The sequence below is a fragment of the Aquarana catesbeiana genome, linkage group LG05, assembly GCF_042186555.1.
Source record: "Aquarana catesbeiana isolate 2022-GZ linkage group LG05, ASM4218655v1, whole genome shotgun sequence".
NCBI classification, from domain to species: Eukaryota; Metazoa; Chordata; class Amphibia; order Anura; family Ranidae; genus Aquarana; species Aquarana catesbeiana.
Window position 1 is genome coordinate 648,439,588 of NC_133328.1, and position 12,131 is coordinate 648,451,718.

A 12,131-nucleotide genomic window follows, 5' to 3' on the forward strand; every position below is an offset into this window, starting at 1 on the left:
ATCCTGCCAGTAGACCCTTTATTGCCCATCGATCCTGCCAGTAGACCCTTTATTGCCCATCGATCCTGCCAGTAGACCCTTTATTGCCCATCGATCCTGCCAGTAGATACGTTTTTTTTTTCACTTCCTTTAACAGGCCAAGCTGTCCAGTAAGAGTGGCAGTTACAGAAAGTCCCAGTCTTGGCTGATAGATGGTCAGATTGGCTGTCGATCAAGGATCAGGGGGAAAATAGACTGCCACAGGTTGGATATAAAAACAGCTGCCTGTCATCCACACAGAAGGGTGACAACACTCTTGCAGCAATGGGAGCTTGTAGGCTAGTGTTGTCACCCCACTAAAGGAAGGCCAGTAACAGGCAGGACCAAGGGGTCCTCTAGACATTACAATTTGGGCAATAAAGGGTCTACTGGCAGGATCAAGACTGAAGGGGGGGGAGGTCAGATATAGGCTCTATATACATCATTGCGTTCTATTAGTTATCAGAAGTTCTGTTGGCGGACGGTAGGACCCAACCGCAGATCACCCGCTAGTAAAAACCGATTCAGTAGAATCAGTTTCCTTTATAATTATCAAAAGTACCTGAAAAAAAAAATCCGCCGGCCGCCCTCGGCTCGGCCAGCCGCCATGACTCTGATAAAAGCTCGGCGGACGTCTCTCGGTCGGATCACAATCTGGATCATTCCAAAGAAAAACGGAACAAATGTTATCACATGTATAATGATTACAAAGCCGTGCCATCCCTCGCCGTTATTAAAAATGACCTTGTGCTTCACTTTGTAGCCAGAATTTTTTTTTTTCTTCAAAAGTCACACAAAAATATAAAACAAAATTCCATCTTCTGTGTGAGGATCCAATTATTCTCCTTTTCCTCTCCTAGACATTTTAGTAGATATTACTTTTAATGCAGCTTATAACAGATTGTCGTTTAGATTATGATCACCGATCAGCCAGAACGTTCTGACCACCGACAGGTGAAGTTTAAAACATGGATTATCTGGTGACAATGACATCTGAATACGGGTGGGATATATTAGGCAGCAAGTGAACATGTTGTCCCTGAAGTGGAAAGAAGAAAAATGGTCAAGCGTAAGGATTTGAGGGACTTTGACAAGGGCCAAATTGTAATGTCTAGAGGACTGGGTCAGAGCATCTCCAAAAACGGCAGCTCTTGTGGGATGTTCCCGGTCTGCGGTGGTCAGGGGAGAAGAGACAGCCAACTGGTGACAGGATCATGGGCGGCGAAGGCTCATTAATGGAGGTGGGGGAGGGAAGGCTCATTGATGGAGATGGGGAGAGAAGGCTTATTGATGGAGGTGTGGAGGGAAGGCTCAGTGATGGAGGTGGGGAGGGAAGGCTCAATGATGGAGGTGGGGAGGGAAGGCTCAATGATGGAGGTGGGGAGGGAAGGTTTATTGATGGAGGTGTGGAGGGAAGGCTCAGTGATGGAGGTGGGGAGGGAAGGTTTATTGATGGAGGTGGGGAGGGAAGGCTCATTGATGGAGGTGGGGAGGGAAGGTTTATTGATGGAGGTGTGGAGGGAAGGCTCAGTGATGGAGGTGGGGAGGGAAGGCTCAATGATGGAGGTGGGGAGGGAAGGCTCAATGATGGAGGTGGGGAGGGAAGGCTCATTGATGGAGGTGGGGGGGAAACTTATTGATGGAGGTGGGAGGGAAGGCTCATTGATGGAGATGGGGAGGGAAGGCACATTGATGGAGGTGTAGAGGGAAGGCTCAATGACGGAGGTGGGAAGGGAAGGCTCATTGATGGAGGTGGGGGGGGGGGAGACTCATTGATGGAGGTTGTGAGGGAAGGTTTATTGATGGAGGTGGGGAGGGAAGGCTTATTGATGGAGGTAGGGGAGGGAAGGCTCAATGATGGAGGTGGGGAAGGGAGGCTCATTGATGGAGGTGGGGGGGGACTCATTGATAGAGGTGGGGAGGGAAGGCTCAATGATGGAGGTGGAGAGGGAAGGCTCATTGATGGAGGTGGAGCGGCCAAAGCTCATTGATGGAGGTGGGGGGGGGATCATTGATGGAGGTGGAGAGGGAAGGCTCATTGATGGAGGTGGAGAGGGGAAGGCTAGCCCGTGTAGTCCGATCCAATAGAAGAGCTACTGGAGCTCAAATTGCTGGTAAAATGAATGCTGTGGGGCTGTGTAGCCACAGACCAGAAAGGGTGTTTATGCTGACCCGTTTCCACATGCTAAAGGCACCTACAGAATGGTTTGAGGAACAAAACAATGAGTTTGAGGTGTTGATTTGGCCTCCAAATTCTCTAGATCTCAATCCAATCGAACATCTGTAGGATATGCTGGAAAAACAAGTCCAATCCTTGGACCTCACATCTTACAGGAATTACAGGATCTGCTGTGAGGGTTTGGTGCCAGATACTGCAGCATACCTTCAGAGGTCTAGTGGAGTCCATGCCTTGAGGGGTTATAGTGGGTGGTCATAACGCTATGGCTGATTGGTGTAGGTAAATAAATATATATATATGTAAAGCAGCAAGCTGATTTGCTGCAAAGGGACTCATTGAAAGATTTCCATATATTTCTGAAGCTCATTTGCTGGCCGGATTCATTTGACGTATAAAATCACTTTTCCATTTTCCCAACATTTAGATTTCCCATTCCTGTATAATCAATTCAGCATAAGTGCCATATCTGTATTATCGCCAATGTTCAATTTGCCAGCACTGAACATTTTTGCACATTTGCTGTTTTTCAAATCAGAAATCATCATTTTATCATGGGAATGGAAATCGATTAAACCTGTTTTTTTTTTTTTTTTTTTTATAACTATACCCCTTGGAAATCCATTATTTGTAAATGAACAGTCAGTAATTGCGGCCTACATATTATTTAATAAAAAAAAAAAAAAAGAACATTTTTTTTTTTCATTTAGTAAATGTTAAGAATTGTTTCTGGATGTTTCATATTTGCCAACCAGCAAATGGCAATCTTTCAACAAGATCAGCAGCTTTTTGGAGGCTGCAGGGAGATCAGATTACACACTCTGCAGAATAACTCAGAGAATAAAGACAAATCCCTCCACCTCTCTCCTAGCAGAATAAATTCACATAGACCATCTCTATCACTCATCTGTGCACAGGACTGGACCAGCATGATTTGCACACAAAGTATTATGCATGGGCCCTCAAATAAATGTTTATTTGTAAAATATAAATTTATTATAAATATAGGACATCATAAAAACCTGTAAGATTCAAGCCTTGTAAAAAAAAAAAAAAAGAAGGATCATAAATCATGATGATATCTTCAGTTTGATGTTACTCAGCTGTTTGCCTTCAGCCTGTCTCTCACTGATTGAAACTCAGTGTGAAACCATCTGACTTAGCAGGCAGAGAAGGGAAGGGGGAAGGGCAGAGTCACCCATGTGGCTCATTCAGTTGTGTGTGTCATATTGACTATTTTACTATTCACTCCAAATCAATAAAATATATATAAAACCCTAAATATTACAATTGTATACTGTTTCCTCCTGGTTGGCTCCCATAGCTGCTTCTAAAAGTAGAACTAAAGCCAACATTTTTTTGGATAGAGTAAGGGAGGGTTATAACCCCTGTCAGTTTTCTTTACATCTGTGTCCCATTGGGGGAGATTTCCCTTCACTTCTTGTTCCTGCCACAACAGGAAGTGAGAGGAAATCCCTCCGAACTGAGGCAAATCCCTGGTAGTCCACTCTATTCCTGTTCTACTGAAAACTGAAAATGTGAGATTTTCCTTCACTTTCACTCTCAAAGTTAATGGTCAACAGGACAAATAGAGAGGGTGCATTTTCCTAATGGGGGCACAGACAGCCATAAACACCTGACAGGAGTTCCGATTCCTTTCCACTAAATCTAAAAACCAACATTTTGCCTTTAGTTATATTTTAAGTGTGGCCCATATATTACGTATCCACAAATTCCCCATAGGATCCCCATGACAAGCAAGTTCTGGGGAACAGCCATGGGTCCTCACCAGACCCCCATTTTATTCAGTGCTTTATCCATCTCACAGTGTCCTTCTGTCTTCCAGGAGGACCCCAACGCTCCTCAGAAGGTCCAGGATCTGCCCAAGGCTTGCTTGAAGGACGAAGAACCCTTTAACATTCAGAACTCTCTCTCGCCCAAGCACGAGTGCAGCAAAGGGGATCAAGACATTGTGGACGTCAACTGTGTCCTTAACAACCTGACATGAGGAAAAGGATTCGACGGAGGAACCTGGCGGAAGATGTGTGTGCCATCTTCTCTGAACTTCTCCAGTGCTGGAGGTGGAAGTGGCGCCACAGACCACGGCCCCCTCCAGCACTGCAAGGGGTTTCTTGACTCATTACCACACCACCCCTCTAATGTGCCCCCTTTCCCTGGCATGCTTTGGTGTAATTTGTACAGAGATATGCAGAAAGATGAACCCGTGTTATGGAGGTGATGAAAGACCACATCTGATGCACAGTGTATGGGCGGAGGTAGATTGTGTCTCTTGTGAGTAAACGCTGCAAAGAGGAAACATTTATCCGAGTTCCGGTCAATTCAGAACTACTTTTCTCTCCATACAGGTCAATGGGAATGCAAAAGCCGCTTAGGAAGTCAACTACAAGTTCAATGCAAATTCACGTTCAGTAACTAACCCTGGAGAATCAAAGGCCACAAAGCATTCCTCGACTTCCTTAGGGGGTCCTGATGGTCAGTCGTTGGTTTTCCCAGATGTCCAGTCAGTCCATTGTGGTTTTGGCTGCCTAGTTTTTTTTATGTGTTTTTTCTTATCAAAATCTTATATTTATTAGCCATCTTTTTTTAAAATTTCTTTTTTTTAATTTTTTTACTTCACTTCTTTTGTAACTTTCATATACAAAAATCTATAGTTCCTCGGGTCACTGATGCGGAGTGTCCTACAAGGATGAGACAAAAGCTTCCCATGGTGAGAACAGGAAGATGTTCATTCCCTCCACCTCTTACCCAGCAGAGAATTATAAGCTTTACATTGGGGGAACTGACTAAAAAACATTTAAAGGGAAACTATAGTATTTTTACAGCTTTTTTTAAAAGGATACATTGTTCATGTTAACTTTTTGGTTGGTGCTAATGTTTTAAAAGCCTTCTTTTTGTATATAGTTTATAAATGTATATGTACAGTACACAGGGACAATCATATTGATACGTTGACTGCATTTTTTTTCTGGGTCAGATCTGACCTGACTGCAGCCAGCAGACCTTCTGTTGGGTCAACCAAGCTTATCTCAGCAGTCCTTAGGCTAACATGGTAACCACATTCCTTGATATAAAAATCCTTGATACAAAAGAGAGGGAAATCAAAATGTTATACAGGAAATACTACATTAAAAAATGCAAGACAAACAAGTAAAGTGTAAAAGCTGTGCCAGAAAAAGAAACTTATATAACTTAGTCTGTGTCCTCGCTAAATACATTGTATAGCAGCCATTCTCAACCAGGGTTCTTTCCTTGGCATTCTAGGGTTCCCCAAGCTGTAGCTAACTGAACTCTCATAGGATGGTGCCTTCATAGATCCAGGTCCATCATCACTTGGCAGAGCCAGTAGCATGACACCAACAAACCACCACTGTAAGGGGGGGCATACGTTCCACTGACCACCATTATAAGGGGGGCATTCTTCCCACTGACCGCCACTATAAGGGGGAGCATTCTTCCCACTGACCACCGATGTAAGGAGCATTCTTCTCACTAACCATCCATGTAAGGGACATTCTTCCCACTGACCACCAATGTAAGGAGCATTCTTCCCACTGATCACCAATGTAAGGAGCATTCTTCCTACCGATCACCAATGTAAGGAGCATTCTTCTCACTGATCACCAATGTAAGGGACATTCTTCTCACTGATCACCAATGTAAGGAACATTCTTCTCACTGATCACCAATGTAAGGAACATTCTTCTCACTGATCACCAATGTAAGGAACATTCTTCTCACTGATCACCAATGTAAGGAACATTCTTCTCACTGATCACCAATGTAAGGGACATTCTTCTCACTGATCACCAATGTAAGGGACATTCTTCTCACTGATCACCAATGTAAGGAACATTCTTTTCACTGATCACCAATGTAAGGAACATTCTTCTCACTGATCACCAATGTAAGGAACATTCTTCCCACTGACCACCAGTGTAAGGAGCATAAATCCTATTGATCACCAATGTAAGGAGCATTCTTCGCACTGGCCACCAAAGTAAAGGGTATTTTCCAAAGCACCCTAGGGTTCATCGAATTGTGGCTAATTGAACTCCCATAGGATGGTGCCTTAATAGATCCAGGTCCATCATCACTTGGCAGAGCCAGTAGCATGATACCAAAAAAACACCATTGTAAGGGGGGGGCATTCTTCCCACTGACCATTCATATATGGAGCATTCTTCTCACTGACCACCACTATAAAGGGGGGCATTCTTCCCACTGACAACCAATGTAAGGAGCATTCGTGAAGAAAGAAAGAGGAAGACTCCCAAGAGCTTTTGCATGTAAGGAACATTCTTCTCACTGATCACCAATGTAAGGGACATTCTTCCCACTGACCACCAATGTAAGGGACATTCTTCCCACTGACCACCAATGTAAGGGGCATTCTTCTCACTGACCACCAATCTGAGGAGCATTCTTCTCACTTGCCACCAAAGTAAGGGGTATTTTCCTAATGACCCCAATGGACTAATCTTAGCAGCGGTTCCCTGAGACATACAAATTAATTCAAGGGTTCCTCTGGGTTAAAAGGGTTGAAAAAGGCTGTTCTATAGTTTCCCATTTAAATAATGTCCTCCTGGTGAACAAAATAGTCTGCTCTAACGGGCACTAATCAGCCTGAACATTCGACTATACCCCAGTGGGTAATGGAGGAACCCAAATTTTGAATATAAGACCATGTACTAAGTGTTTCAGCAAAGCCCCCAATCCATGTAACTGTAAGAAAGCTACCTCCATCAGTCCTGCAGTTTGGGGTTTGTCCTCAAGGTCCCCAAAATTCATATTTGACTCAATAAAGTTCCTCCTTTTTGTATGGTGGATGCCATTTTTATCACCTACAAAACACACCAGTGTGGTTAAATATAAAAAAATGATAGGAACACCGTGGTTCCTGATGCTCTGAATCTGTACCAATCACCTAGCAGAGTCCTCTTTTAGGTAAAATGGCAGCTCTCTGCTCTTCTGTCAATAAAGAACCCTCCAAAAAGGACAAAAGTCACCAGAAAATTCCAGCCATATCTAATGATGGCTGCTTGGCGTTAAAGCACCTGCACTGAGGTGTTAAACTAAATTTCTAGAACTGATTTGCAAGCATTCCCTGTTGTCTTGGCATGCCCACTCTTGGCTTTTGGGTTTACAGCTGGTTAAAAATGTGTTTTTAGTTAGGGATCTTAGGGTGAGTAACCTTTACAGCCCAGGGATTGGCTTTCAGGTCCCCCTTGGACGTAAACCTAAGTGCATCTGTCCTCAGCCTGTAAGCAGCTAACGTGTTTAGAATAGGCTACAATTAGTGATCAGCCATTGGTATGATGAACAGGAAAATAATATAAGAGAAGAATATAATAAAAGTATTATATAATAAAAATGGACAATAAATAAAAGCATAATACAGAAGAAAAAAAAAAAGAAAGTATCATGGGGCGGGAGCTGGCCTAGAGTTTGATAAAACAATCTTAAAGCTGAGGACCTCCCATGAATTAAATAGCAAAGGTTTTTCGGTAGACGTGGCAAGAAGCTCTCCGTAATCCGCGCCCTCCGGTGATGTTACCTTACGGGAATGTATTATCTTAAGACTTATCTTGATGTAATCCTCTTTTTCTAATCAGAGCAGAGGTATAAATAACTGTTAATATGGGGTTTAAGGTGAGGGAATTGGCAGTTGCAAGGACGGAACGCAGTACCCGTTACTTATCGACCTTTTATCTCGACTGGCCTTGTACTGAGAATGAGGCTGGAATACATAGACGCTGTATCAATAAAATACTATTACGGGGTGGTACTGCTTAAGGCAGCCCTTGGCTTCATTCACCAGCTGTTGGTGTGAGGGAGATATGTAGTCCGTCTCTTCCCCGGGATCACTCCATTGATACATGGATAGGTTATCCTTGTATCAATGGCCATCATATTGCTTCTGCACGCTCACAAAATATCGCCAAAGTAGAGAACAACTTTTAGGAAGAGCCAGGTCATCCACAAGGCAACCTAGGCAGATGGCTACAGCCTGATTAATGCCCATGGGGCCTAGATACGACCTTCATTCTACTGTCCAGGAATTGGTTGAAGAGTGGTGGGACCAAAGCTATTTCCTTGCTCATTTCCCAGGGCCCAGTGAATGCCCATGGGGGCCAGATACGACTTCCATTTTCCTACAATAACCCAGGAATCAGTTGAAGGGTGGCGGGACCAAAGCTGGTTCCTTGCTTCTTGCCTAAAGCCCAGTGAGTGTCCATGGGATCCAAACTCAACCTTCATTCTCCTGCAATAAGCCAGGAATCTGATGTAGGTTTGTGGGGATAAAGCAATTTCCTTTCTCCTTGCCTAGGTCCCAGTGAATGCTCATGGGGGCCAGCTACAACCCCCATTCTCCTACAATTACCTGGGAATCAGTTCAAGAGTAGTGGGACCAAAGCCATTTCCTCACTCCTTGCCTAGGACCCAGTGAATGCCCATGCCCTAGATACAACTTTCATTCCCCTGCAATAACCCAGCAAACAGCCGAGAGATAGCGGGGCTAAAGACATTTCCTGGCTCCTTGCCTATAGCCCAGTAAATGCCCCTGGGGCCCAGACTCAACCTCCATTCTCCTGCAATAACCCAGGAATCAGTTGTATTGTGGTGAGACTAAAGCAATTTCCTTGCTGCTTGTCTAGAGCCCAGTGAATGCTCATGGGGGCCAGCTACAACCCCCATTCTCCTACAATTACCTGGGAATCAGTTCAAGAGTAGTGGGACCAAAGCCATTTCCTCACTCCCTGCCTAGGACCCAGTGAATGCCCATAAGGCCCTAGATACAACCTTCATTCCCCTGCAATAACCCAGCAAACAGCCGAGGGATAGCGGGGCTAAAGACATTTCCTGGCTCCTTGCCTATAGCCCAGTAAATGCCCCTGGGGCCCAGACTCAACCTCCATTCTCCTGCAATAACCCAGGAATCAGTTGTATTGTGGTGAGACTAAAGCAATTTCCTTGCTGCTTGTCTAGAGCCCAGTGAATGCCCATGGGGGCCAGCTACAACCTTCATTCGCCTGCAGTCACCCAGGAACCAGTTGGAGGGGGGCAGGACCAAAGCTGTTTCCTTGCTCCTTGCCTAGGCCCTCATTTTCCCCCAGAAATTGTCACATTGACTTGGAGTGATATGCTAAATTGTACTGTCAAGAGATTAACTGGCCATAGGAAGCCTTCTCATGTTCAAAGCTTATAACTGGCTGGCAGACAGGATGTTGGTTCAGTAATAATGTTTCTGGAGCTTTGTGATTGGTGCTAAATGTTGACGCAATGGTTCATGAGTGGCTCAACTCGGCTAGTGATCATAGGAATTGGTCACCAGTGGCCCCTGGATGTTAGCTAAGGACCCGGGAAGCCTAGAAATAAATGGTGAAGAACATCATCCATAAATGTTTCCTCTTTGTATGGCGCCAATTCGGGGGACTTCCAGAAACCGCGCCACGATCAACGGTGGAGAAGGCTGCTCGGAGTCTCTCGCTGGCCCCCCCCATAAGAGAAGTAGACAAGCATTAGACATGTGATGCGTGTTGTTTGGCGTGTGCGTGTGTGCCCCGCGTGTTTCTGTTTCCGCTCCAGTCGGCCACGTTGCCCTTGTTCTACCGCGATGTGTGATTTCTTATAAGACAACAAATGATAAAAAAAAACCTTCCCTGCGCGCAGCTGAATTTTTTTGTACTTTCACCCGAATTTTTTTGGAAATACTGTAAAAAACAAAAGGAGAATCCGAATAAAAAAAGTTTTTAAACTTACAAGCAGTCTCGGTTTTACTTACAGAAAAAAACCCTCGAGAACTGAAGTTATCATCACGGCCTGACAAAAGTTTGTACACCCTGAAGCTTGGTCCTCCCCCAGTGGCCATTAATATGGAGTTGCCCCTTTCCCCTATGGCCATTAATAAGGAGTTGCCCCTTTTCCCCATGGCCATTAATATGGTGTTGTCCCCTCCCCCATTGCCATTAACATGGGGTTGCCCCCTCCCCCCTATGGCCATTAATATGGAGTTCTCCCCCTCCCCCATGGCCATTAATATGAATTTGCCCCCTCCCCACATGGCCATTAATATAGAGTTGTCCCCCTTCCCACATGGCCATTAATATTGAGTTGTCCCCCTCCCCCTTTGGTCAGTAATATGGATTTGCCCCATCCCCCTATGGTCATTAACATGGAGTTGCCCCTCTCCCCCTATGGCCATTAACATGGAGTTGCCCCTCTCCCCCTATGGCCATTAATATGGATTTGCCCACTCCCCCCCATGGCCATTAATATGAATTTGTCCCCCTCCCCCATGGCCATTAATATGGATTTGCCCCTTCCCACATGGCCATTAATATAGAGTTGTCCCCCTCCCCACATGGCCATTAATATAGATTTGTCCCCCTCCCCCTTTGGTCAATAATATGGATTTGCCCCATCCCCCTATGGCCATTAACATGGAGTTACCCCTCTCTCCCTATGGCCATTAATATAGATTTGCCCCCTCCCCCTATGGCCATTAATATGGATTTGTCCCCTCCCCCCATGGCCATTAATATGGAGTTGCCCCTCTTCCCCTATGGTCATTAATATGGAGTTGCCCTCTCCCCCTTTGGTCATAAATATGGATTTCCCTCTATGGCCATTAACATAGAGTTTTTCCCCTTCCCCATGGCCATTAATATGGATTTGCCCCCTCCCCACATGGCCATTAATATAGAGTTGTCCCCCTCCTCCCATGGCCATTAATATGGATTTGCCCCCTATCCCTATTAACATTAATATGAAGTTGCCCCTCTTCCCCATGGCCATTAATATGGGGTTGCCCTACTCCTCCCATGGCCATTAATATGAAGTTGCCTCCCTCCCCCATGACTATTAATATGAAGTTGTTCCCCTCCCCCCATGTCCAATAATATGGAGTTGTCCCCCTCCCCCCATGTCCAATAATATGGAGTTGTCCCCCTCTCCCCATGGCCATTAATATGGGGTTGTCCCCCTCTCCCCATGGCCATTAATATGGGGTTGCCCCTGAACCCCCCATGGTCATTAATACAGAGTTGTCCCCCCCCCCCCCCAGCCATTAATATTGAGTTGTCCCCCTCCCCCTATGGCCCTTAATATGGAGTTTCTCCCTTCCCCTTATGGCCAATTATATGGAGTAGCCACTCTTCCCCTTATGGCCATTAATATGGAGTTGCCCCCTTTGGTTCTGTAACACCTTCCAATCTTCTAGGAAAGCTTTCTACAAGATTTTGGAAGGTGTCTGTGGGAATTTGAGGTCAGGTACTGATGTTGGATGAGAATACCTGGCTCACAATCCAATTAACCCTAAAGGTGTTCAGTAGGGTTGAAGACCAAATTGGTCAAACTTTTCAGAAACAAACTGCATAGAGGTATATATGGACACCTGACTTGTCACATCTATATGATTTCGTTGGACATCCCAATCAACCATGGCCATTAATATGGAGTTGGCCTCCCTTTGTGGCTATAACATCCTCCATTTATCTGGGAAGGCTTTCCACAAGATTTTGTAGGGTGTCTGTGGGAATTTGTGCCTATTTGTGAGATCAGGTACTGGAGTTGGATGAGAAGACCCGACTCACCATTAGCGTTCTAATTCATCCCAAAGGTGGTCAGTAGGGCTGAGGTCAGAGCTCTATGCAGGACACTCGAGTTCTTCCACACCAAACTGGTCACACCATGTCTTTATGGATCAACAGAATTCCATTTTCATTTTCCAGATGAATTCAGGCTGAAGCTGGAGGTGTCTGCACTGGTTGAAAGAAGGAATTGAGCAGAAGTGACAGAAATCAAATCATCACACCCAATGGTCCTTATCCTCTCAGAGCATGACTGCCAAGATGTAGGAGCATATGGAAAACTGTCTATACACAAGGGCACACTAGATGACACAGGGTGCACTGGA

At 45.0% G+C, this 12,131-nt stretch overlaps 1 protein-coding gene across 6 annotated transcripts in view; it reads left to right on the top strand.

The window, feature by feature from the left end:
* Window positions 1–9,978, top strand: part of CSPG5 (chondroitin sulfate proteoglycan 5) — a 114,875-nt gene extending 104,897 nt beyond the window's left edge. For 5 of the 6 annotated variants that reach the window (XM_073632501.1, XM_073632504.1, XM_073632502.1 and 2 more), the window contains one exon: window positions 4,041–9,978. In XM_073632501.1, coding sequence (XP_073488602.1) covers window positions 4,041–4,202 — 162 coding nt within the window. In that variant the 3' untranslated portion in view covers window positions 4,203–9,978. The remainder of the gene's footprint in view (window positions 1–4,040) is intronic. The other variant, XM_073632506.1, reaches the window with a different exon arrangement.
* Window positions 9,979–12,131: the final 2,153 nt, after the last annotated feature.